The following is a 27,327-nucleotide window of genomic DNA, read 5'->3' as shown; positions in this document are numbered from 1 at the left end:
TTTCTCCTCCCCCAGCCCCACTCTTACTCTCCCCACACTCTCCCCTTGGGCGGAGTCCCACTCCCCGGTCCCCATTCTCAGTCCCCCCCCCATTTTCTCTCCCCCAGACATACTCTTAGCATCATTTTGGGAGAGAGGAGAGAAGCAAGGGGAGAGAGGAGAGGTGCCACGCTGAAAGCCTTCAATAAATCAGTAGGAGGGGGTTTGTGCGAGTTTTTTGACGTCACACGCTGAAGGCAATTGAAGAAACGGCTTTCAGTGAAAGGTCCGGGGGGGGGGTGCGGGAGATCGCATCATTCAAAGGCCCGGGGGAGGGGGGGATAGCGGGGAGATGTTCTCCCGGGTGTGGGAGAGAGGAGAGAAGCAAGGGGAGAGAGGAGAGGTGAGCCGGTGATCGTGGGCTGGCGCCGCTAACGGCGTCCATTGTTTTGGTGCGAGTGAGGAGATGCCGCGCATGCGTGCTGAGCACAGAGTGAGGAGATTCCGCGCATGCGTACTGACCGCAGGCGCACCGCAGCGCCCCCCTTCTGTCAGAACTTCGATAAATGAGGGGGGGCAGCGCTTTTAAACCTCTGTAACTTAAAAAACATGCGACCGAATTAAACAAAAACATCATTTTCCAGCAGCAAACCGCATGGTGATTAAGGCGGTACAAAAACCGTGTCGCTACATTTCACCGTTTTGCCGCAATTGCCGTATTCAGCCGACATCAGTGAAATATATATACATACAAGAGCAGGATGCCTTATTGTGCTGTGCACGGTGTTTTTTTTAAACCGGGAATTTAATTTCAGCCGTTTTGTTCATTCACAATGATCAAAGAATAGAACATTTCTGGACATATAAAACAAAGCATTGTGGGTTTTGTGTTAGCACACAGCTAAATTCCCTGATACATATTTTTCTGAATCAGCACTAACATTTAACCAGTAATATTAATTTATAGAATCGCAAGGAACTACAGATGGTGGAATCTTGTGCAGAACACAAAGTGCCAGAGTAACTCAGTGAGCATCTTTGAAGGCCATGGATGAGCGACATTTTGGATTGGGATCTTTCTTCAGAATGCTCTTCATGTAACTGATGCAGCTTTGTGAAAACTTCGGGTAAGTTGTGATGCCATACCTATTTCTGAGGCTAATTCTTTTTATTTTGAAGAACTGCATGGTGGAAAATAGAAAGATACTGTGATGTGTATTCAAGCATGAGTCAGGGTACAAAAATAATGTGAAGTTGTACTTTAGGTCACTTTGTGAAAATGTGGGCAAGGTGAGGATTAAGTTTGTAGGATGGAACTGCAGATGCTGGCTTACACCGAAGATAGACACAAAATGCTGGAGTAACTCAGAGGAACAGGCATCATCTCTAGAGAGAAGAAATGGGTGACATTTCAGGTCGAGGCCCTTCTTCAGACATGTCTGAAGAAGGGTCTCAAGCCAAAACATCACCCATTCGTTGTCTCCAGAGATGTTGCCTGTCCCGCTGAGTTACTCCAGCTATTTGTGTCTATCTTTTTGAGCATTAAGGTTGGCCATTACATTTGATCAGAAACAGGCCTTGTACCCAGAATCAGATTTACTTCAGAGACACAAGGAACTGCAGATGTTGGAACCTTGTGTAGAACACACAGTGTTGGAGTAACTCAGCAGTTCACACAGTGTCTCTGGAGGACATGGATAGGCGACGATTTGGGTTAGGACCCTTCTTCAGCCTTCAGATTTCCTTTACACACCCTAAAGATTGGAAATGGATTCTAACTCCCGCCCATCTCTGTCGAAGTTTTAGATTTAGATTTAGATTTAGAGATACAGCGCAGAAACAGGCCCTTCGGCCCACCGGGTCCGCGCCGCCCAGCGATCCCCGCACATTAACACTATCCTACACCCACTAGGGACAATTTTTACATTTGCCCAGCTAATTAACCTACAAACCTGTACGTCTTTGGAGTGTGGGAGGAAACCAAAGATCTCGGAGAAAACCCACGCAAGTCACGGGGAGAACGTACAAACTCCGTACAGTACAGCACGCGTAGTCAGGATCGAACCTGTCTCCGGCGCTGCATTCACTGTAAGGCAGCAAATCTACCGCTGCGCCACCGTGCCCTAAAGTTAACCCTTTACTGGATTTGGCCCGCTATAGGTGCCAAGATATCAAAGTAGTTAGATTACAGAGAATGAAACTGCACAGAGAATCTCGAGAGTGTGTGATTTTAGAAAAGGAAGGACACACTTCTGCACCATCACCTGATACCATTGCTTTTCAATACTGATCCGGCACAGAAATCCTTTTCAATTCCTCCTATTCTCCAGTTTAAGGTGCAATTAACTGCGGTATCAACAGAGATATATTAACTGACGGGAAATTGAAAAGCAAAACCAGTTTTTGATTTTCGGGCGACTGGGACTAAAGTACGGCCGTGAAATTCATTGCCAGATGCCCCAAATACTGTTATAGTCAGTGTTAGGCTGATTCATTGTGTCGTGGTTTGGCGCAGTTTGCAGTGTGGCCCTTTCCACGTGTTATTTGCTCAGGACAGCCTTATCACTATGATCGTGACTTTTGAACAGCTTTATTTGAACAAATATTCACCAAAGACATAAGTAGTTCCTAAACATTCCATTGCTTTGGATTTCAAAGTTCAACAAGCTAAGCCCAGTTGTCTGGTAAGTGCAAAACTAAAGCTTGCAGTTATAGTTTAATTTTCTTGCTTGAAATCACAAAGTTTAGTTTAGTGCTTGCTGCTCCTGGTAAAACTTTCTTGTGCCTTGATTCAAAGGTCTTTGTTCAATGGAGCTAGGGGGGAGGGGGGGAATGCCAGAAGATTATGGGCACGGTGGCGCAGTGGTAGAGTTGCTGCCTTACAGCGCCAGAATCCCGGATTCGATCCTGACTACGGGTGCTGACTGTACAGAGTTTGTACGTTCTCTCCATGACCGTGTGGGTTTTCTCCGGGTGCTCCGGTTTCCTCCCACACTCCAAAGACGTACAGGTTTGTAGGTTAAGTGGCTTCGGTAAAGATTGTCAATTGTCCCTAGTGTGTAGGATACTGCCAGTGTATGGGGATCGCTGATCGGCACGGATTCGGCCTAAATGCCTGTTTCTGTGCTATATCTCTAAACTAAAAACTAATCTTGCAATTGCATCTCAGGTTGAGGGGATTAACACAAAATGCTGAAGTAACTCAGCGGGTCAGGCAGCATCCCTGGGGAACATGGATAGGCGACGATTTGGGTTGGAACCCTTCTTCAGACTTCTTCAGAAGGGTTCCAACCTTAAATGTCACCTATCCATGTTCTCCAGGGATACTGCCTGAAGCGCTGAGTTACTCCAGCATTTTGTGTCTATTTGGGATAAAACAGCATATGCAGTTCCTTGTATCAGATTGAGGGGATATTGGGACATGGTGAAATTATGAGATAGATTCTTTTTTAAAAAAAAATCAGCATTTACTTGCACATCATTACATTTTTGAAACCTTTGCCATTATTTCAAGTTCAAGACGTGAATTGTATTTCAGGTACACCAGTGCATGATTGAGTGTAACATTAGACTATTTCTAGAGTAAAGTATTGGACAGTGATTTCTTCTAAGGCACCCACAGTGGGATGCTGAAACATCTTTGCAGTAAACACTAACATAATCCATTAATATTTTCCGAGGTATTGTTATTGAGACTGACGCTAATTTGATTTTGTATGGTTTAAAATATCCACACAAGTATTGGAAGAATGCTTTTCATCTGTTCATAAAGCATGGTGAGAGATAAAATGCAATAGATGCTTGAAATCAAAAATAAAATCAGAATAAATTGAACAGAGAACAATAAAGCACAGGAACCGACCCTTCAACCCACAATCTCTCGGTTGAACATGACACCAAGTTAAACTTGTGATCTATATCCTTTCATTCCCTGCATATGTTCCCTCATTTCTTGATTAGTACGGGTGTCAGGGTTTATAGGCAGGAGAGAACGCCTATCCATGTTCCCCAGGGATGCCTAAGGGAACGCCTAAACATGTTCCCCAGGGATGCTGCCTGACCTGCTGAGTTACTTCAGCATTCCTAAGGCAGGAGAATGGGATTAGGAGGTAGAGATAGATCAGCCATGATTGATTGGCGGAGTAGACTCGATGGGCCAAATGGCCTAATTCTGCTCCTATTACTTAGGACCGTATGATATCCATGTGCCTATTAAAGCATTCTTATCTTTTAACAAACCAAACTAAACTGTTTCTCCACAGATGTTGCATGATGTGCTATTTCCGGCATTTTTAGATTTTAGTCCTGGAAAATGTTCACCTTATTCTTATAAGGATTTAAGAAATACTTCTAACAACATAATCTCCGAGCCTTGTCCAAGCCAAAGATTCTGAAAATGCGGTACAAATACTCCTGGGAAACAGAAGACATCTCTGTTGGGGGGCGAGGGAGTGATATGCAGCAGAAATTGAACAATGGCAGATAGTGTGTGAAGGGTGTTGGGGTTAGAGTGAAGATTGAAGGAAGTTATCAAATAAGTAATCCGAGGAGATGATTTTGGAGATCAAATAGTTGACTTTAGTAAGACTTTAGAGATACAGTGCGGAAACAAACCTTTCGGCCCACAGAGTCTGCGCCGACCAGCAATCACCTTGTACATTAACAGTATCCTACGCGCACTAAGGACAACTTTACAATATTTAGGCAAGCCAATTAACCTATAAACCTATATGCCTTTGGAGGAAACCAGAGCACCCAGAGAAAGCCCACGTGGTCATGGGGAGAATGTACAAACTCTGTACAGGCAGCACCCGTAGTCAGGATCGAAGCCAGATTTCTGGCGCTGTAACTCTACACCACTGGGCTGCCCTAGGTAGGTTGGGCAGGTGATTGAATAGGAGTCACGAAGATTATCAGGAGGAATCTGGCTAACAAATCTGGAATTGAGCAGAAAATCAAAGTTGGGTTAGAGAGATGACAAGATGGGGGGCAGGCATAATATCAGTGGGAGTGGGGATGGAATTGAGGCAATTGATGTGAGAAGACGGTTGGGGAGATGATTCAAGAAGATAGTCATTGAATGGGTTCCACATAGACGGCTGTGGAGGCCGTCATTGGGTGCTTTTAAGGCGGAGATTGACGGATTCTTGATTCGTAAGGGTGTGGAGAGAAGGCAGGAGAATGGGGTTGAGAGGGAAAGATAGATCAGCCATGACTGAATGGGGGAGTAGACTCGATGGGCTGAATGGCCTAACTCTGCTCCTATGACTTATGAACATGATTGTGGGGGATGTATGACTGATGATAATAATTGACATTTAAGGGGTTAAAAATTAAAACATGTATTGATGGGCATACTGATAAATCTGGGAGGGGGAAAGCAATAAGGTTTATTTTACAGGAAGTTTATGGTAACTGCTCTCAACACAGTAATGACATAAAACATACAATTGTTTGAAGTGATACATTTGACTGCATGAGTGCATATTATTGTTATACTCAGCTAAAAGTGTCTTTTAAAAGGGAATGCTATCAATTGTTCATCAGAACATCTGCTCCAGTAATTATTTTAATTCCTTTGATGATTCCACTGTGGAGCAGATTTCAGGAAGGATCTAAGATAACTGGCAGAATGAGCTCTTGGAAGAAAATGGATAAAGAGGTCAGTCATTTTTTTTTCATATTTTTTATCTCAAGACAGAAATACTCCATTTATCGGGGAGCATTTCAATGCCTCTGGTCACCCCAACTCTTTCACGGATAATGAAGCATTGGTTTAGCTTAGTTCATTATTGTCACGTACAGTGAAAAGCTTTTGTTGGTATGCTATATAGTCAAAGAAAAGACCATACATGAATACAATCAAGTGCACAGATACAGGATATAACATTTTGTGCAAGATATAACATTGAAGTCCGATAAAAGATAGTTCAAAGGTCTCCAATGAGGTAAATGGGAGAAAGACACAAAATGCTGGAGTAACTCAGCGGGTCAGGCAGCATCTCTCGAGAAAAGGAATAGGTGACATTTCAGGTTGAGACCCTTCTTCAGTCAGAGGTAGATGCGAGGTCAGGACCACTCTCCAGCTGATGAGAGGACTGTTCAGTTGTCTGATAACAGCTGGGAAGAAACTATCCCTGAATCTGGAGGTTTGCGTTTTCAAACTTCTGTACCTCTTGCCTAATGGAAGAGGGGAGAAGAGGGAGTGACTTGGGTGAGAACGGTTCTTGAATATGCTGGCGGCCTTGCCGAGGCTGCGTGGTGGGTTATTATATGACAGGATGAACCCTCGCAGGCTCATCCAGCCAGCTCAGTCCCCCACTCTCTTCCTGTACGTATGGAAGTTTGTTTCCCTCAAGTGCTTATCCAATATCAGTCTGAAATCATCGTTCATTTCAGCTGCTGTCACCATCACTGCATAAACCGATCTCCCTCTTGTCTTTCCTGTATCTCTTATCCAAAACCAGTTTTCCTCATATTTGGACCAATCTGACTAATTTGTCAACTAATTGGAACCAGTTTTCTTTCTCCTAACTATCCTCAATGGGACTGCTGTTCTAAGAAAAGAAAGACAGAACCAATCTGTGTACTGTCAATCCCTCAAAAGCAACATGATAACCTGTTTATGTCACTTTGATTGGGATATGAATGGTAAAAGAATGATTCACTTGTTCTTTGTTGAGACCGCGCCACAGTATCTTTTACCTCTTTCCAAGTTGGAAGATTTAATAGGAACCTGAAGGGCGACTTTTTCACACAGATGGTGGTAGTTATATGGAACGAGCTGGCAGTGGAAATAGTTGAGCCAGGTGCTATAACAATTTTGAAAAGACATTTGGATAGGTAAATAGTTAGGAAAGGAATATAGATCACGTGCTTGTAAATGAGATTTGGTGCAGACATTGTGGGCCTGTGCTGCATTGTTCTACATTCTATGTGCCACTCGGGGCTAAAGTATTACAATCATGAAAATATATAGGTTGAAGCTAAACTGAAAGGTGATCGACTTCAGGTATTTAAAATTAGGAGACGACGGGAATTATTTGTTTTCCTTTAATGAAAGGACAATTACTCCGAGGCATGCCTAGCAACTCTACCGCATTGAGTGAAATCCTTGGTAAAAGGATTAGAAGGGGGTCGAGGGAAAAAAGATTTCATTCAATGTGGTGGCATGAGTCCAGAACTCACTAGAAAGGGTGGTTATATCAGGACTCCCCATTGAATTTAAACAGAAACTGACCAATATTTGCAGAGCCATAAACTACAAGGCTATTTATTGTCCAAGAGGGACGGCACGGTGGCACAGCGGTAGAGTTGCTGCCTTACCGCACTTGCAGCGCCGGAAACCCAGGTTCGATCCAGACCACGGGCGTGTCTGTACGGAGTTTGTACGTTCACCCCGTGACCGTGTGGGTTTTCTCCGAGATCTTTGGTTTCCTCCCACACTCCAAAGACGAACAGGTTTGTAGGTTAATTGGCTTGGTATTAGTGTAAATTGTCCCTAGTATGTAGGATAGTGTTAATGTGCAGGGATCGCTGGTCGGTGTAGACTCAGTGGGTCAATAGACAATAGACAATAGGTGCAAGAGTAGGCCATTCGGCCCTTCGAGCCAGCACCACCATTCAATGTGATCATGGCTGATCATTCTCAATCAGTACCCCGTTCCTGCCTTCTCCCCATACCCCCTGACTCCGCTATCCTTAAGAGTTATATTTAGCTCTCTCTTGAATGCATTCATAGACTTGGCCTCCACTGCCTTCTGAGGCAATGAATTCCGCAGATTTACAACTCTCTGACTGAAAAAGTTCTTCCTCATATCCGTTCTAAATGGCCTACCTCTTATTCTTAAACTGTGGCCTCTGGTTCTGGACTCCCCCAACATTGGGAACATGTTTCCTTCCTCTGACGTGTCCAACCCCTTAATAATCTTATATGTTTCGATAAGATCCCCTCTCATCCTTCTAAATTCCAGTATATACAAGGGCCTGTTTCCACGCTGTATCTCTAAACTAGACAAAACTAAAGGTAGAAACTGGGAAAAAAACTTAAATGTCAATTTTTTGATAGAATGCATTGAATGGCCTTTCCCTCAGTTGTAACCCCTTGAGTCTAGGATCATGAACGGCAGTAACACCCAGTATGGTTAGAAACTCTAACGCAAGCATTGCAGTGAAGGGAAATGTTGAGAGAGAAGTGGACGTTACACTGCTTGGAGGTGACAATTTATCAGGAATATATTAAGTTTCTATATTTCATCATGTTGCACCGTGCATAATTAGGGTGGAATTTTATGGATCTTGCACATAGATCCGTATCCCACGTCAGGATGTTTTGGAACTCCTTGTCCCTTGCTCGAAGTAAGAAGCGATCAGATTGAGTAAACAAAAGTTTAAAATAAACCAAGAAACCCGAGATCTCTCCTGCTCGGTGAGTAGTATTTACATGATTAAAATAGCAATATGTATCACTGAACCAAAAATACTTGGTATGCTCCCAAGGTCTCCATTGTGAAAATGTAGCAAGTTTCACAAGGCAGACATGTTCTGCCCACCAGCTATTTCACTGCCCCCTCCAGTGGCCACGGCAGCAGCATGACCGGCAATCCAACAATCATCATGCAGAAACAAAGAACTGCAGATGCTGGTTTATACCAAAGACAGACAAAGTGCTGGAGTAACTCAGCGGGTCAGGCAGCATCTCTGGACAAAATGAATAGGTGACGTTTCGGATCGGGACACTTCTTCAGACTGAAAGTAGGGGGTGGGTGGAGGGTGAGGTGAAGAGCTGGACGCGAGAAAAGACCTTCCCTTTCCCACACTGACTTTTCAGTCCTGGGCCACCTCCACTGCCAGAGTGAGGCCACATGCAAATTGGAGGAACACCGCTTCACATTTCACTTGGGTAGCTTTCAACCCAGCAGTATGAACATTGAAGTCTCTAACTTTAAGTAACTTCATCTCATACGCCCTCCTTCCTCCCTCCTTGCCCCCTTCCTCCACTCGAGTTCTACAGTTCTCCACGTTGTTTCTCTTGAGATCACACCTTCCTTGGCCACCAAAGGACCTACCGGGCAATGGCCTGCCAGAGGGCATTTGTGGCTGGCCCTGATTGGTCCAGCTCTTCGCCCCGTCCCACCCCCTACTTTCAGGCAGAAGGGTCCCGACCTGAAACATCACCCATCATTTTTCTCCAGAGATGCCGCCTGATTCAATTATTGTGGTTGTTCTTCCTCTGATAATCGCTCGGGATCGAGCCTGACTCGACTCCACCCTGGTTTCATGGCTTTGGCGATGAGGTCAACGTGGGAGGCTTAGGTTTTTTTAGATTTTTTTTTTAGATTTAGAGATACAGCGCAGAAACAGGCCCTTCGGCCCACCAGGTCCGCGCCGCCCAGCGATCTCCGCACATTAACACTATCCTACACCCACTAGGGACAATTTTTTTTACATATGCCCAGCCAAGTAACCTATAAACCTGTATGTCTTTGGAGTGGGGCAGGTAGGGTGCCTCCCATGAATGGGGCAGGAGCAGGTGGATGGGGCAGGTAGCTGGGTGGTTGGTGGATGGTGCACACCTTCCATCACTTACACACATCTGCTCCTTGCATTCCCTCTCTTTCCGTCCCTCTCCCACCCTAATTGTCCTGCTAGTTTCACTTTTTGTATTCATATCTCCCTTTGTTATCACCTCTTCCACAGCCAACAATGGACCATTGTGGGGTCCACCTATCCTTGGTCATCGTTGCTGGCTCTGATTTGTTCTGAATCTTTTCATACCTCTAGTTTCCCTCTACCCTGACTCTCAGTCTGAAGAAGGATCTCGACCCGAAATTCCACTAATTCCTTTTCTCCAAGAAGCTGCCTGACCCGCTGTGTTACTCCAGCATTTTGTGACTATCTTCGGTGTAAACCAGCATCTGCAGTTCCTTCCTGCTCATTTTGTCTGCTCCTGAAGTTCTCAGGACCATCCAAAATGTTTCTTATTCACTTTGAGTACTCGTGGTTCAGAGATTCCTGGGAATTGGTGGAAATGTTGCATTTCTTCACATAAATTTTCAACCCATCTTTGAAGCCTCTTAGCTGATTTCTTCCGATGACAGAGCTTAGGATAGAGTTTGGAAGTCTAGTATCGATGACATGACTTGCCCGATGCTGATATCTGATTATAACTAGGGCTTCATATGGTGGACTTTGTTGTGGAATGGGGTACTACTGTTAGTCAATTTTCACTTCCAACGAACTTGGATAATTTTACAGAGATGGCATTGGTAGTATTTTCCTAGTGTCTTGTAGTATATGCTGTATGTAGTTAGGTCTCAAAAGCATATAAGTTTAAAGTTCCCTGAAATTTGTGTGTGATCAACCAGCATCCAGCCATGTTTCATAAGAGTTTAAATTAAGTTATGGACCCATATGATCTCCTTTACCCTTAATTAAGACAGTTAGGTTTGAGTCATGTTAATATACAACATGCACTTGTGGTTCCAACACTTGTACTTCACGTTTCTGTGCTGACTTCCTATTTCTTTTAATTTTACTTATCAATCTAAAAGTAAAATACAGTTGAATTGGGGATTTGGTTCATATAAACCAAATGAACTATGAATGAAAATCATTACTTTTGCAGATAATAGCAACATAACTGGATCCAAGAGTCCAATAATCCAGCTTGGGTGAAAATGGCTTGACCATCTCATGTGCTTAGGTGCAATAACTATATTTGTTTGCACTTTTATTTGGTGTAGGAACTGGAAAAGGAGTACTCTCCCAGTCGCTGGTCACACCGTTTGGACAGATCTGCGGTAATAGAATCTCACATCAAAGAAATTACCGAAGGTTAGCTATTCAATGGATGCATATTGCAATTCACAGTTATGCATGTGTAATGTGCAACGGTTAATTGGCTTTGGTAAAATTGTCCCTAGTGTGGAGGATAGTGCTAGTGTATGGGGTGATTGCAGGTCGGCGCGGACTCGGTGGGTCGAAAGGCTTGTTTCTGCGCTGTATCTCTAAAGTCTAAAGTCCAATTGTATCCTCCTCACGGTTCACCAAACCTCCAATTTAGTGTTATGTGCAAATCTCAAAAACTCAAGTCACTGATGCCTGGATACTCTAGATACCTAGATACTCCAGCATTTTGTGTCTAGCCTAGATACTCTATGACTCTAAGTTAAGACTAGTAGTGGTCCGAGTATCCACGTGTGGGGACTCTACCGAACACTTCTCTCCAGTCTAAAAAGCATCCTTTTGACTAATTATCACTTAATTTTGTTCAAATTATTGGGGAAAAAATTGAAATTTAGTATGTGGTAAAAGAAGTAGGAATTCACAAAAGTTATAGAATTGAGTTAACAAGTCATTTAGCGTAAACAGAATGAGTGAAAGAATGGAAATGTTCCTTTTCTTCCCCTTCAGGCACCATGAAAGGTCGCAATGAAGCTCATACAAAGTTCGATGAAGCCTATGGACAAGGGGAATGTGAGAAGTTAGACATATATCTACCTCCAAACCCATCAACAGGTTTGTCCAGCAACATAATCCAACAGTAGAGTTTTATCTTAATGCATAGTTTTATCAACTACCTAATGTAATAAAATGGAACTGCAAATGCTGGCTTATACCAAAGATAGGCACAAAATGCTGGAGTAACTCAGTGGGTCAGGCAGCATGTTGTGACCATCTTTATCAAATACCTGCTTTTGTGGACATCATACAAAGTGTCGTGAACTGCATTTACGAAGTCATCTTTTAGCTGCCAATTTTCTCAACTCGCCTCTTCTGACATAAGATCATGTGATAGGAGCAGAATTAGGCCATTCGGCCTATCAAGTATACTCCGCCATTCAATCATGGCTAATCTATCTCTCCCTACGAACCCAATTCTCCTGCCCTCCCCATAACCTCTGACACCCGAACGAATCAAAATCTATCCATCTCTGCCTTAAATATATCCATTGACAGCCTCCACAGCCTTCTGTGGCAAAGAAATCCACAGATTCACCACCCTCTGATTACGGAAATTCCTCCTCACCTCCTTCCTAAAAGAACGTCCTTTAATTCTGAGGCTATGACCTCTAGTCCCAGACTCTCCCACTAGTGGAAACATCCTTTCCACATCCACTCTATCCAAGCCTTTCACTATTCTGTACGTTTCAATGAGGTCCCCCCTCATTCTTCTAAACTCCAGCGTGTACAGGCCCAGTGCCGACAAACGCTCATCATACGTTAGACGCGATATCAGTGACTCTTTTGTCCATAGCACTTAATATTTAACATTCGTTCTGACAATTAGTATTTCCAAACTACTGTCCTGGTAGAAGTGTATAACATTATGAGATGCATGGTTAGGGTAGACAGTCTGAACCTTTTCCCCAGGGTGGTAATATTAAATATTGGAGGACATGGCTTTAAAGTGAGAGGGGCAAAGTTTAATGGAGTTGTAGAGGACAGGTTTTATTTTACACAGAGTGGTGGGTTCCTGGATATATTCCTGCATACAATCAGAATAAACAATGGTCTATTTGCCCATTTTCCCTGAACAACTTTACTTGTTCCAGGCTGAGGTGAGTTTTTCATTACAGTTATGAAATCAAACATTGAATTCTACAGATCTGTATGAAAAAAAGAAACAAGAGTATTTACTGACAACACGACATCATCCAATGAACCAGAGATGAGGCTGAGTATGCGACTTGCAGCAATCTCTCTGGCGCACAAATTAAACAATGTATTCTGAAATCATTGTCTAAAGACATAAAGGCAAAATAGACAGCATCTACAGCACCTTAACCACCAACGCACCTGCTCCCCCTCAAACCACCTGCCCCCCCTTATCCTGTCAACCCCTGCCTCAGTTCTCCCCAGTCTCCACCACCGACCTCTCTGACCTCTTCACAGGAATAAAAACTGCCACCTGCTCTCTGGACCCCATCCCCTCCAGCTTTGTCAATGCCTGCCTTCCTGCTCTCTCTCCACTTATCACTGCAACAATAAACTCCTCCCTGTCCACTGGCATCGTCCCGCCATCCCTCAAAATCGCTGCTGTCACCCCCATTCTGAAAAAACCTGGTCTCAACCCTGACACCCCAAACAACTTCAGACCAATCTCCAACCTACCCTTTCTGTCCAAAGTTTTGGAACGTGCTGTAGCTTCCCAACTCAAATACCACCTCTCTACCAATAACCTGTATGAAACTTTCCAATCCGGATTCCGCTCCAACCACTGTACTGAAACTGCGCTCCTCAAAATCACAAACGACCTTTTCCTCTCCTCCGACGCTGGCAACCTCAACATCCTCATCCTACTTGACCTCAGCGCCGTCTTTGACACCATAAATCACTCCATTCTCCTCACCCGACTTGAAACCTCCTTTAACATCACCGGCACAGCCCTATCCTGGTTCAAATCTTACCTCTCTGACAGGCACCAGTTCATCTCCATTAACAACTGTAAATCCCCCACCGCTCCCCTCCCCCAAGGTGTCCCCCAAGGCTCAGTCCTTGGCCCCCTCCTCTTCATCCTCTACCTGTTCCCCCTTGGTTAATTAATCCGCCATCATGGTCTCAACTTCCACTGCTTCGCCGATGATATCCAGCTCCTCATTTCCACCAAGTCAATCTCCACCACCACACACTCTACACTGACAAACTGCATCACTGAAATAAAATCTTGGCTTCAATCAAATTTCCTCAAACTCAACTGCAACAAATCTGAAATCATCATCATTGGTCCAAAAACGCTCACCAAATCCACCCAAAACTTCATCCTCAATATTGATGGTCTCCCAGTATCCACCTCCCCTCACATCCGGAATCTTGGAATCATCTTTGATCAAACCCTCTCCTTCGACAAACACATCAAACACATCACAAAGACAGCCTTCTTCCACCTCAAAAACATTGCCCGTCTCCGTCCATCCCTCTCCTCCACAGCTGCAGAAACCCTCATCCACGCCTTCATCACCTCCCGTCTGGACTACTGCAACAGCCTCCTCTATGGCTCACCCTCAAAAATCATCAGTAAACTTCAATACATTCAAAACTCCGCTGCCCGTCTACTCACCCACTCCCCGATCCGTGACCATATCACCCCCGTCCTTTATAAACTCCACTGGCTCCCCATCCCCCAGAGAATCCAGTACAAAATCCTCCTCATGACCTACAAAGCCCTCTATAACCTGGCCCCATCCTACCTGACTGACCTCTTCCACAGGCACACTCCCACCTGCACCCTCCGCTCTGCTGCTGCCAATCTCCTGTCCCCCCCCATCCGGACCAAACTCAGATCCTGGGGGGACAGGGCTTTCTCCATCGCTGCTCCCACCCTCTGGAACTCACTACCCCAAACCGTCAGAGACTCCTCCTCACTCACCACATTCAAAACATCACTGAAGTCTCACCTGTTCAGCACTGCCTTCAACCACTGAAGGTCACCTCACCTTCTGTCTCCTTTTTCTGTACGTTTACTTATTTATCTATTTATTCAATTCTCTATGTTCTAGAAATCCCTGTAAAGCGTCTTTGAGTGTTTGAAAAGCGCTATATAAATGTAATGCATTATTATTATTACTGTTATTATTATTAAAGAGCAAAAAGAGCCACATCTTTCGAATAAAGGTAGGGACATTTCCATGGAGTGCATATTACAAACAAACTATATGCACAAAAATATGTTTTGGTCACTTACAGGAATATGGCCACAAAATTTTAATGATAAGGGGATTACACAGTCATCTCCAGTCCAGCAGACTATAAAACATTTTCACTGTATGTAGCTCAAAAGAAAAGATTTGCATGGATATTACTATCCATGTGCAGTCTAAAGCACTTTCAAATCAATGAGGTGCTTTCTGAAAGTAGTCACTATTATAATAAAAGAAACATGGCAGACTATATTAGCACAACAACTCCCAAAGCAGCAATGTGATAATAAGAAGCCTAACTGTTGTAGTGATTAGTTTAGTTTTATTGTCACATGTACCGAGGTACAGTGAAAAGCTTCGGCTGCATGCTAACCAGTCACTGGTGTTGGCTGAGGTATAAAAGTTGGCTTAAGGTTAATAATTTGCCATGTATTGGCTATTTTCTGTGTCAGCCATTTGCTTGGGTCAGTTTAGCACAACATCAGAATCTGTGTCAATACAATTTATAGATAACCATACATTGATATGAATGGTCATACACTGGCAAACACATTTTTGCTCAGAATGTACCACCTAGACCTTTATTTCCTGTTGAGAAATTGAATTGAATTGAATTGAAAAATACAGCATGGAAACAGGCCCGTCGGCCCAGCGAGTCCATACTGAACATCGATCACCCATTCACTCTCATTCTATATTATCATACTTTTGCATCTACTCCCTATACACCAGGGGCAATTCACAACGGCCAATAAACCTACAAATCTTTGGGATGTGGGAGGTAGCCGGAATACCTGGAGGAAACCCATGTGGTCGCAAGAAGAATGAGCAAACTCCACACAGACAACACCTGAGGTCAGGATCGAACTCTGACACTCTGGCACTGTGAGGCAGCAGCTCTACCAGCTGTACTATTGTATTCTGTGGACTAAGCAAAGTTCATGGTGTGATTTGCAAAATGTCAAGAGGTTAAGCCTGTGAAATTTGATCATCTAAGGAGTATGACCTAATGCAACCAACAATCCAAGATAATTTTAACCATATGACTCTTCTCTTTTTCACTATTGACTTCAGCAACAGCACTCACTACTTCATTTTCTTTTCACAATCAACTTGGTGAGGGGGAATTAGTGGCAAAATCAGGTTTTCTTAAACATTGGAGATACAAAGAACTGCAGATGCTGGAATCTTGGGCAAAACATAAAGTGCTGGAGGAACTCAGCGCTTCAGGCAGCATCTGTGGAGGGAATGGACAGGACATTTCTTCAGACTGATAGAACTAGGGGGGAGAAAACTGGAAAAGAGAGTTGAGGGTGAGACAAAACCTGGCGAGTGATAGGTGGATACAGCTGAACGAGCCTATTCCCATGCTCGACTTTTCTATCTGCCCACCTTCTGGTTCGGAAACGTAGATGGAGGGGAAAATAGACAACAAATAATCAAAATAAAGTGTCAATGGTCGAAATTCACGTTAATCTCAATGTATCAGCAAAAATAAAAATGCACCTGCTGCTATGGAGTTTGTAAATACCAATGCCCTGACATTGCAATTTAATATTAATAAATCATTTGTAATGTTGATCATGAGCTAACATGACTGGAAAAACAAATACCTAACTCTAATTTCTTTAAATAACTGCAGCTTCAGCTTTGCTCATCTACTTTCATGGGGGATATTGGAAGATGCTGAGGTAAGTTCTAACAAACCGTGCTGCACTAATATATATTAAAGCTCTTCCAATGTTTCTTCGTGCTCTGTCAGTACCAATGTACTGCATGCCCACTTTCTTTTCTGATGCCCTTTTATGTGAGAGATCAGCAAGTGGAGAATGAGACACTCAATGAATTATTCAAGTCCATTTGCAACACAGCCAGATTAATTAAAAATAATCCTTTAGTTGTGTTTAGCCTTTACCCAATGGTGCTATGGTGTTCAAACATTGAGAATAATTACAATGATACTGGTGGCCAAAAGTAAACTGCTGCGGATGCTTGAAATTTGAAATCAAACCCGAATCGGCACCAGGTTCGGCACAGACATTGTGGGCCGAAGGATCTGTTCCTGTGCTGTACTGTTCTATGCTCTATAAGTTACTGAAAATATTCAGCAGTTTGGGCAGAATCTGTGGAGAATGAAACCGAGTTAAAGTGGGGGTTTCAAGAGGGATGATTCTGCACCGTATTCGAAGACAATTTATGATTTGTGCAAGGCTATTAGGGATGCCAAAAGATGTCTAAAACAAACGGAATCAAATGGATGCCAGGTGATTGTGGCAGGGCCTGAATACCATCAGGTATTTCTACAAGCCAAAATCTGACACGCTCTGACAATTAAGTGTCTCTACCTTTTACACCCGTTTTGAACAGGCAAACAAAGTTCTACCTAGGCATGTCCTCCCATCGCTTGATAGCTCTGTCACATATAAACTCATCCCTAAACTCCTGGACCATGAAATTAGAAATGGTAGAAACGGCTGGTGGGTCATTATAGTCTGGATTTCACGGCCCCAGAGAATATAAATGGTTTTATGGTATTCTTTGCACATCATAGTACTAGTTTGCTAATACCAAATATAACTGACACATTTAATCCAATTTACGTCTTTTCTTTGCAGTAAAGAATTGTCTGGTTTTATGGTGCCCCCACTAGTTAAAGCTGGAGTAATTGTTGTTGCTGTGGACTATGTACTTGCACCAAAAGGTAGGTGTAGCTCTGTGACTGATAGAGACATATTTTTATATTTTCATGTTCTAGATTTTTAAACTTTTATGTCACCCCTTCTGCAAAAAAACAAACCAACATTGCACAGTGCCTTCGGTGCTGAATAGTTATAAAATTACCAAATTACTGTCAAGATGAATTCAGGCAATAAAAGCTAAAATTAAGCATCCACTCTCTTTATTGGTTATTTTCCATCTAGAGCTTTTATTATAGTTTATTTCTAATGAATCTTATTCTAATTGTGTCACAATCTTTTAACAAAGCATGTTATAACTATTTTGTAAATATTCTGCATGCAAGATCTCTCCTTCCCGGTTGAACGTAGACTCCAGTAATCCGATCTATAAAATAATCTTCTAATCTATAAAAACAAAAGTAACAAGATGACGCCCGGGACAATGACAACAGATCTGAACAGGTCCTGAACAATAGCAACTTGGATTTATATTCCACCTTCATAGAATTATTGAATTGTTAGAGCATAGAAGACCATTTGGCCCATCAAATCTATTCCAGCTCTCTTTAGAGAAATTTATTCAGTTCTATTTCAGTCTTGTAAGTAAGTCATTTTTGATCCAGAGTCTTTGAAAGCCATTATTGACTGTTTTCCCCCAGGGTCAGAGGCAGTGAATTCCAGATTCACCACTCTAAGTAAAACAATTTCCTTGCAATCCCCAGCCATCTTGGAGGATTGCACTTGGAAAGCAAAACATTCTGAGTCAGAAATGGATACCAAGCCATGTAAAAAATAGCTCAGGAGAAGAGACCAACTTCGGAGAGGTCTTGTAAAGACATTGCAGAACTTGGAAATTTGGGAAGAAGAGTATTGGGGGAAGCTGAAACCAGAGATGGTAAAGGAATTAATGAGCAGTTTAATGAAGTATTAATTGAAGGGAACATTTGCAGAATTTCTGGCGTGAATTAACCAGATATCCAATGTCAAGTTGCAATAGAATAATTCCTACCTAATAGCAAAACAACCTAAACCTTTTGACAGGGATCTTACCAAACACAGTATGATACTAAGTTACAACCACATAAGTAAATATTAACATAGATGAAATGTGTATTGGAATGATCAAGACCAACAGTGCAACCGTGAAATTTTATTACAGATGTCTATGTATTTTTAAAACCTGAAGGGCCTGTCCCACTTAGGCGATTTTAAGGCGACTGCCGGTGACTAGGCTGTCGTCGACAGTTCGCCGGGGCATGATCGTGAGGAGTCTTCTAAGAATCGTAGTGGATCTCAGCGCGTCGCTGAGAAATCAACCGGAGTGAAATTTCTCGGCGACAGCTGGCTTGTCGCCAGGTATCGTTGCTTATTGCGGGCACTGTCGCATGCTGTCCCCAGGTTTGCTAGGTTGTCTTAGATGTATTTAGAAGCACATAATATTAGAGGCAGATAACATGTTCCCAATCTTGGGGGAGTCCAGAACAAGGGGCCACACTTTAAGAATAAGGGGTAGGCCATTTAGAACGGAGATGAGGAAGAACTTTTTCAGTCAGAGGGTGGTGAAGGTGTGGAATTCTCTGCCTCAGAAGGCAGTGGAGGCCAGTTCGTTGGATGCTTTCAAGAGAGAGCTGGATAGAGCTCTTAAGGATAGCGGAGTGAGGGGGTATGGGGAGAAGGCAGGAACGGGGTACTGATTGAGAGTGATCAGCCATGATCGCATTGAATGGCGGTGCTGGCTCGAAGGGCTGAATGGCCTACTCCTGCACCTATTGTCTATTGTCTATTGTCTAAAGTCATTTCAAGATACCATAAAATACTTGTGTTTAACCAATTTATTTACCGTCAGTACATTTGACAGGTAGATTGGAGGCGACAGTTTGACGACCAGGTAAGCATGGGAATTTTCGCAATGTTTATGGCCATCAGCCATTACATTTAAAGTAGGCTCCCAACCCAGATATGCAACCCAGAAACCAGATATGCATCTCCCGTACATTTTCAAAGAATGCCCACACACTTTTCATAAAAATCCATTTAACCACTTTTTAAATTAAATTTCTTACTGCTAATAGTAAACTGGAAGTCAATCCAGTTTATGCCTTGATACCGTGAAGCTTGGCTTTCAAGTAACCTGGGCAAGATGTTATATTTCAAAACTCTCAGGTACTTACCGACTTGTCAGTGATTTCAGCGAAAATTAGGACGCCGGAGAAACATTGATAGCGTGGGAATTTTCGCGATGTTTCCGAAGACGGTGTAATCTCGACCTGACTCGGCATTGTCGTGGTCATTATCGTCGGGTAAAAGAAAATTTCGGCGATCTGCTACGACTTTGACAGTCGCCGGCAGTCGCCTAAAAAATCGCCTAAGTGGGACAGACCCTTAACTAACTTGGATTGCTACCCAATGAATTAATTGAAATATCAGTCTTGCAAGAAGTTCAGAATTCAGCTTTAAACTAAAAACTTAAAAAGTCAGTCATTGAGCTATGTTTATTGAAATGATCTCTACTGCTTTCGTTATAGAAAGTTGTTAAAGTTAAAGGGCGCTCTTTTAGAAAGGAGGTGAGGAGGAACTTCTTTAGTCAGAGGGTAGTTAATCTGTGCAACATTGTCACAGAGGGCTGTGGAGGCCAAGTCAGTGGATACTTTTAAGGCAGAGATAAACAAATTCTTGATTAGAACGGGTGTCAAGGGTTATGGGGAGAAGGCAGGAAAATGGGATGAGATCAGCCATGATTGAATGGCGTAGTAGACTCGATGGGTCGAATGGCCTAATTCTAGTTCTATAACTTGTGAAGTTCCCATTCATTGTTTCACCTTAAACAACTCCGTAAATGTTAGATTATCCTTGCTTTGAAAAATGACCTGTTTTCCCACTATTTTAAAAACAGTAAGCAAAATAAATTCCAATTCCAATCCAAAAAATTTGAAGACATTCATTTTCTTCATTTTCAGGTAACATGGACTTGATTGTTTCTCAGGTCCGGCGTAGTGTGGCCTACATTATGCAGCAGTACTCTGCCGTGAGGTAAGATCTGACAAAATGTTACCTAAACTATAGAGCACAGAACAGTAAAGCACAGGAACAGGCGCTTTGGCCCATGATATCTGTGCTGAACATGATGCCACATTTCAGAAGAAGTCCTCATAGTCCATGAACATAACTATTGTGGTGAGAGAATTGTTTCTGTGCTGTAATTACTTTGTGGCACTTAACCACAAAACAGTTCAATCTTAATTCGAAGGATCAATCTTCCAGTGGAATAGTGTGAAAGTTGAAGCCAGTCAATATTTTCAAGATTACCATATTTTGTAAGGCAATTCAACTTAAATTAGTCAATATGAAAATATTGATCTGATACATAAATTATGCAAGGATAGTCAGTTAACCTTTGATAACTGTAAGGAGTGACTTTAAGAAAATGTTGATTCCTTCATTGGGTTTTCTTTTCATTGTGAAGCATACTGTGAAACCTGGAGGGGGAGAGAATTTGGCCAATTCCAGTAAATATTCTTTCGTTATTAAGAGTAAAGGGCAAGAGGGAACCAAGCCCTATGCGTCACTCCCCAGTGAAATGTGTTCCGAATATTTAGACACTAAAATTACTGTTTAGATATTTTCCATTTAAAAAGAATGCAAGATAAAAATTCAGTATGGTCATCCAGATTAATCAGAACGGCAGAGCGAAATGTGGTTTGTTGGGAAAGAAGTCGGCATTATTTCTGGAGGGAAACTTGCAGTTTCATTGCTTTCTGAATAAAGTTTTCTTTTTTGCAAGTAGGGGAGGGAGGAAATTATTGTTTGCATTTTAGAGACATTTCACAGAAGACTAAGTCTCCCTTTGACTGCCTTTCAGTGGCGCTTACATCTGTGGGCATTCTGCTGGTGCACATTTAGGTGCTATGGTGCTGTGCACAGACTGGACAGAGTACAATGTTACTCCTGATATAAAAGGCAAGTGCTGCTTTCCTTCTACTAAATCTGCCTTTTGTGTGAAGTGTTTAAAAAAAACAAACGTTATTTCAATTTCAGTAAGAGAAAAGTTCTTGGGGATTGAATTTCATTGTCATCCTGCCTGGAAACATCTTTGAATTGAATTGGATTGAATTGAATACATTTTATTAGCCAAGTATGTATACATCCAAGGAATTTGCCTGGGTGGTTTGCTCACAAGTAACAACACGACATATAGTAAACAATTAAGAATTAAACCATGAAGTTCAAGCAACCTCATGTTCCTCAATATCAATCATTAGTGGATTTCTAATCAATTCTTTTGTACAACATGTTGAGTCAGGTCAGAGCTGGGAATTAAATACATTTCTATTTCGGGTATCCACCATCCATCAGCCTTCTCCAGTCAAATGAATACCAGATATGCTTCATACATTCCTTTATCCACAGAGAGAAGAGCTCTACCTTAAAAAATGAAATGTAACACAATGTTCTTTTAAGTTGAAAACACCTATCACACACTAGCCAATGTACTTTGCTAGGTTTTCAGACAGTGTTGAGCAAAAGTGGGATAAAATGTTGAAGTGCACAGATATTGATTACAGTGAAAATATCCACCAGGCCTAGCAGAAAGGTTTATACTTTGACCAGTAAGTATAACAATTGCTTGTTAGACAAAGAAGGGTCTTGACCTGAAACATCACCTGTTCCTTTTCTCCAGAGGTGCTGCCTGTCCCACTGAGTTACTCCAGCATTTTGTGTCCATCTTCGGTTTAAACAAGCATCTGCAGTTCCTTCCTACAGATTGCTTGTTAACAGATTGCTCACATAGGTAATCAGAAGATGTATGATTGGCATGTTTTTATGGTAAACACGCATTTAATGCACAACTCACACCTGGTCTTTTATTTATGTAATTCACCAAGATATTTGGGTGCTTGAAGGATATTATTCAAGAGGATTATTGCAAGGATATTAGGTCATTGTTTGATGGCATACGAAAGAATAAAATGTTTAATATCTTTACAGGTGCTTTGCTTGTCAGTGGAATTTACGACCTCCATCCAATTGTCTACACCAGCGTCAATCATCCCCTGCAGATGACTGAGTATGTTCATCGAGTGATCACGGCTAGTGGAAATTGATTATATTTACATTGGGCAAGACGGCAATTGTGCAGTAAATTCCCTGTTTACACTACATAAAACTGTCAGCGCAAAGTGCAAGGATTCCATTATTTATAGTTCTCACTTGCCAGATAGACCTGTCCACTTTTAGCTTTCTGAACGTGCCAATGTAAAAGAGTCAAGAGTGTTTTATTGTCATATGTCCCAAAATGGTATAATGAGATTCTTACTTGCAGCAGCACAACAGATGTATAAACATGTTAACTCAGCGGGACAGGCAGCATCTCTGGACGGACGGAATGGGTGATATTTCGGGTCGAGACCCATCCTCAGTCTGAAGAAGGATCTCGACCCCAAACGTCACCCAATCCTTTTCTCCAGTGATGCTCCCGCTGAGTTACTCCAGCATTTTGGGTCTATCTTTGGTTTAAACCTGCATCTGCAGTTCCTTCCTGCATATATAAACATATTACTCTGTAAAACCCATAATAAACAAAAAAAAGTTCAGTGTATATAGATATACATTAAAAAAACAGACAAATAAATTCAATGATTCAATCAATGAAAATTTGAATATATAAAAAAGCAAACAAATAAATAGACAGATAACCAGACAATAGTAATGCACTAGACATTCTTATACTTTCACTTAGTTATTCATTTTTGAGATCTGGCAACGCCAGCATGTATTATCCATGAAGGGGTGGGAAGACACCTTCTTAACTACTTCTGGTGAAAGTACACAATGCAATCAGGGAGTGCTGGGATTTAGACCCTTGTGATGAAGGAGGAATGGCGATGTATTTCCAAGTCTGAATGGTGTGCAGCTTGGCAGGGAATATCTAGGTAATGGTGTTCCCATGCATCTGAAGCCTTCGTCCTACTTGGTGTTACAGATAGCATGTCAGGAGATGCTGTTTGATAGGCTTAGGTGAGTAACTAAAATGCTGGGTACACACTGCTGACCTGTTGCAAGGGAATAAATGTGGTGGACTAGTACCAATTGATCGGGCTGTTTGTCCTGATTGGTGTTAAGCTTCATGATTGTCGTTTGAGGTGCACTCTTTCAGGAATGTGGAGAGTATTCTGTCACAGTCATACTTGTTCCTTTTTGACTTTGCAAAGGCTTTGCACTGTTAGGAAGCAATGCACTAGCTGCACAAAATTACACAACCTCTTAGGGCGGCACACCGGAGCAGTGGTAGAACTGCTGTCTCACAGCACCAGACACCTGGGTTCGATCCTGATTATGAGTGCTGTCTGTGCAGTTTGTATGTTTTCCCTGTAACCGCGTGGGTTTTCTCCGTGTGCACCGGTTGCCTCCCACATTCCAAAGGCATACAGACTTGTAGGTTAATTGGCTTCTGTAAATTGCCCTGAACGTGAAGGATGTGAAAGTGGGATAATATAGAACTAGTGTACGGGTAATTTATGGTCAGTGTGAACTCGATAGCTCAAATAGCCTGTTTCGATGCTATATCACTAAACTAAACAAAACTCTGACCCAATCTTGTAGCCTTAGTGTGCTGGTGAACCAGCTGAGTTTCTGGTCAATAGTGACCTCCAGGAAATTGATGGTGGGTAACTTGGCAATGTTAATCCAATTGAACATCAAGAGTAGGTTTGACTCCCTCTTGGTGGAGATGGTCATCACCTCACATTTGTGGTGAGAATGTTTCTTGCTACTTATCAGCCCATGCCATATCTTGCTGCAGACAGGTGTAGAATGCTTCATGTTCTGAGTTCAATGGTTCTCTTATTGTCACGTGTACCATAGGTACAGTGAAATATATTTTTTGCATATAGTTCCGTGAGATTACTGCTATACATAAAGACAATCCCCGATGAAGTACCCCTTGCATAGAAACATCCCACTGAGTCCATATGCATTAGTCGCCAGATTTCGGCTCCATTTTCAACAGTCCAGGCTGTCATTATTGGTTCATAAATGCTGCTTGGTAGCACTATTAATAACAAATTCCATTGCTTTGCTGATCATCGACTAATTAGGTGGATTTGATTTGTCCTGCATGTTCTGAACAGAAATATCTGCGCAATTTTCCACTCTGTCAGGAGGATGACATTGGTGTAATTATACTGGATTAGGTTGGCTAAATGTGATTTTTTTTAAATCACAGGGACGATGCTGTCCGAAACAGCCCAATGGTGTTTGTAAATGCCATGAAAGGAGTGGATAAGAACTCTGAGATTGTGGTTGCTGTGGCTCAGCATGATTCAAATGAATTTAGGAGACAATCACAGGAATATTACCAGGTACACTTTGATTTCATTTAAAGGATATACTTTAATAAAAGTCTGAAGAAGGGTCCTTTTTCTACACATCATCTATTCATTCCCTCCACAGATGCTGCCTAACCACTGAGTTACTCCAGCACTTTGAGTTTTGCTCAAGGTTCCATCATCTGCTTATTCTGGTGTCTACAGATATTTGTATAACATTTCATTTCCATTGGCCCCAATTTTTTCATCTCATACGAGGTGCTATTTGTGCAGATTTTGAACTATTTGGGAATCTTCACAGAGGTGGTAGTCCTTTAGACCAATGCAGGAGTAGTTTGGGCCCAACGGGTCCACTTGGTCTAGTGAAAAACATAGAGATTTCTGAGAAACAAAAGCAATTATTTACTTAAATGATGATACTGGAGACTCCAATGTATTCTGTCCATCCCCCCCCCCCTTAAACAAACCCACACACTATTGAGCTGTGTAATATTAAAAAGGGAATTTTTCTTTCCCTTATGATACCCGAGGGGAACCAATATCCTGGTGGGGAGATTTGCTAAAATAACTGCGGAGACTTTAAACTAGTATGGTTGGGGGGAGGGACTCAAACACAGATAGCTAATAGGCAGTGTGTGAGGCAGGAGGCAGAAAAGGGAAACACTCAGACCCAATATGTAGGAGAGAAAGAAGGGAAAAGAAATAAACTGAGAATAAGAAATGATGGGTCCCTTAAATGTGTATATTTTAATGCTAGGAGCATTGTAAGAAAGGTGGATGAGCTTAGAGCCTGGATTGACATCTGGAAGTATGATGTTGTGGCGATCAGTGAAACATGGTTGCAGGAGGGTTGCGATTGGCAATTAAATATTCCAGGATTTCATTGTTTCAGATGTGATAGAATCGGAGGGGCAAGAGGTGGGGGTGTTGCATTGCTTGTCAGGGAGGATATCACAGCAGTGCTTTGGCAGGACAGACTAGAAGGCTCGATTAAGGAGGCTGTTTGGGTGGAACTCAGAAATGAGAAAGGTTTAGCAACACTTATAGGGGTGTATTATAGACCGCCAAATAGGGAACGAGAATTGGAAGAGCAAATATGTAAGGAGATAGCAGATATTAGTAGTAAGCACAGAGTGGTGATTGTGGGTGATTTCAATTTTCCGTATATAGACTGGGAATCACATTCTGTTAAAGGGCTGGATGGTTTGGAGTTTGTAAAATGTGTGCAGGATAGGTTTTTGCAGCAATACGTAGAGGTGCCTACCAGAGAAGGGGCAGTGTTGGACCTCCTGTTAGGAAATGAGATGGGTCAGGTGACGGAGGTATGTGTTGAGGAGCACTTTGGGTCTAGTGATCATAATGCCATTAGTTTCAATATCATTATGGAGAAGGTCAAATCTGGACCAAGGGTTGAGATTTTGGATTGGAGAAAGGCTAATTTTGAGGAGATGAGAAAGGATTTAAAAGGAATGAAATGGAAATTGTTGTTTTATGAAAAGGATATAATAGAGAAATGGAGGATATTTAAAGGTGAAATTTTGAGAGTACAGAGTCTTTATGTCCCTGTTCGGTGGAAAGGAAAGAATAATAATTTGAAAGAGCCATGGTTTTCCAGGGAAATTGGACACTTGGTTCGGAAAAAGAGGGAGATATACAATAAATATAAGCGGCAGGGAGTAAATGAGGTTCTTGAGGAATATAAAGAATGTAAAAGGAATCTTAAAAAGGAAATTAGAAAAGCGAAAAAAAGATATGAGGCTGCTTTGGCAAGTAATGTAAAAGTAAACCCCAAGGGGTTCTACAGATATGTCAATAGCAAAAGGATAGTGAGGGATAAAATTGGTCCATTAGAGAGTCAGAGTGGACAGCTATGTGCTGAGCCGGAATAAATGGGGGAGATATTAAACAATCTCTTTTCTTCGGTATTTACCGAGGAGAAGGATATTGAATTATGTGAGGTAAGCGAAACAAGTAGAGTAGTGATGGAAATTAGGAGGATTAAAGAAGAGGAGGTACGGACACTTTTGAAGAATATAAAAGTGGATAAGTCTCCAGGTCCTGATAGGATATTCCCTAGGACATTGAGGGAAGTTAGTGCAGAAATAGCAGGGGCTATGACGGAAATATTTCAAACGTCATTAGAAACAGGGATGGTGCCAGAAGATTGGCGCATTGCGCATGTTGTGCCTTTGTTTAAAAAAGGTTCTAAAAGTAAACCTAGCAATTATAGACCTATTAGTTTGACGTCTGTGGTGGGAAAATTAATGGAAAAGATACTTAGGGACAATATATATAATTATTTGGATAATCAAGGCCTGATTAGAAACAGTCAACATGGATTTGTGCCTGGAAGGTCATGTTTGACTAATCTTCTTGAATTTTTTGAAGAGGTTACCAGGGAAATTGATAAGGGCAAGGCTGTGGATGTTGTCTATATGGACTTCAGTAAGGCATTTGACAAGGTTCCACATGGAAGGTTGATTAAGAAGGTTAAATCGTTGGGTATTAATAGTGAGGTTGCAAGATGGATTCAACAATGGCTGAATGGGAGATACCAGAGGGTAACGGTTGACAATTGTATGTCAGGTTGGAGGCCAGTGTCAAGTGGAGTGCCCCAAGGATCTGTGTTGGGTCCACTGTTGTTTGTCATTTACATTAATGATCTGGATGATGGTGTGGCAAATTGGATTAGTAAATATGCAG

At 42.2% G+C, this 27,327-nt stretch overlaps 1 protein-coding gene across 3 annotated transcripts in view; it reads left to right on the top strand.

The window, feature by feature from the left end:
- The first annotated feature begins 820 nt into the window (after positions 1-820).
- afmid (arylformamidase) overlaps positions 821-27,327 on the top strand; it is a 40,211-nt gene continuing 13,704 nt past the window's right edge. The window contains exons 1-10 of one of the 3 annotated variants that reach the window (XM_078401362.1): positions 821-1,106; positions 5,581-5,641; positions 10,725-10,815; positions 11,395-11,499; positions 16,264-16,312; positions 17,237-17,322; positions 20,257-20,329; positions 21,159-21,256; positions 22,286-22,364; positions 24,522-24,657. In XM_078401362.1, the coding sequence (XP_078257488.1) occupies positions 1,084-1,106; positions 5,581-5,641; positions 10,725-10,815; positions 11,395-11,499; positions 16,264-16,312; positions 17,237-17,322; positions 20,257-20,329; positions 21,159-21,256; positions 22,286-22,364; positions 24,522-24,657 (801 nt within the window). In that variant the 5' untranslated portion in view covers positions 821-1,083. Of the gene's footprint in view, positions 1,107-2,567; positions 2,664-5,580; positions 5,642-10,724; positions 10,816-11,394; positions 11,500-16,263; positions 16,313-17,236; positions 17,323-20,256; positions 20,330-21,158; positions 21,257-22,285; positions 22,365-24,521; positions 24,658-27,327 lie in introns of those variants that run through there. The other 2 variants (XM_078401363.1, XM_078401364.1) reach the window with 2 other exon arrangements.

This window comes from Rhinoraja longicauda, chromosome 6 (assembly GCF_053455715.1).
Source record: "Rhinoraja longicauda isolate Sanriku21f chromosome 6, sRhiLon1.1, whole genome shotgun sequence".
NCBI classification, from domain to species: domain Eukaryota; kingdom Metazoa; phylum Chordata; class Chondrichthyes; order Rajiformes; family Arhynchobatidae; genus Rhinoraja; species Rhinoraja longicauda.
Note: the sequence above shows the minus strand (reverse complement) of the source record. Positions and strands in the feature narration are given on the sequence as shown.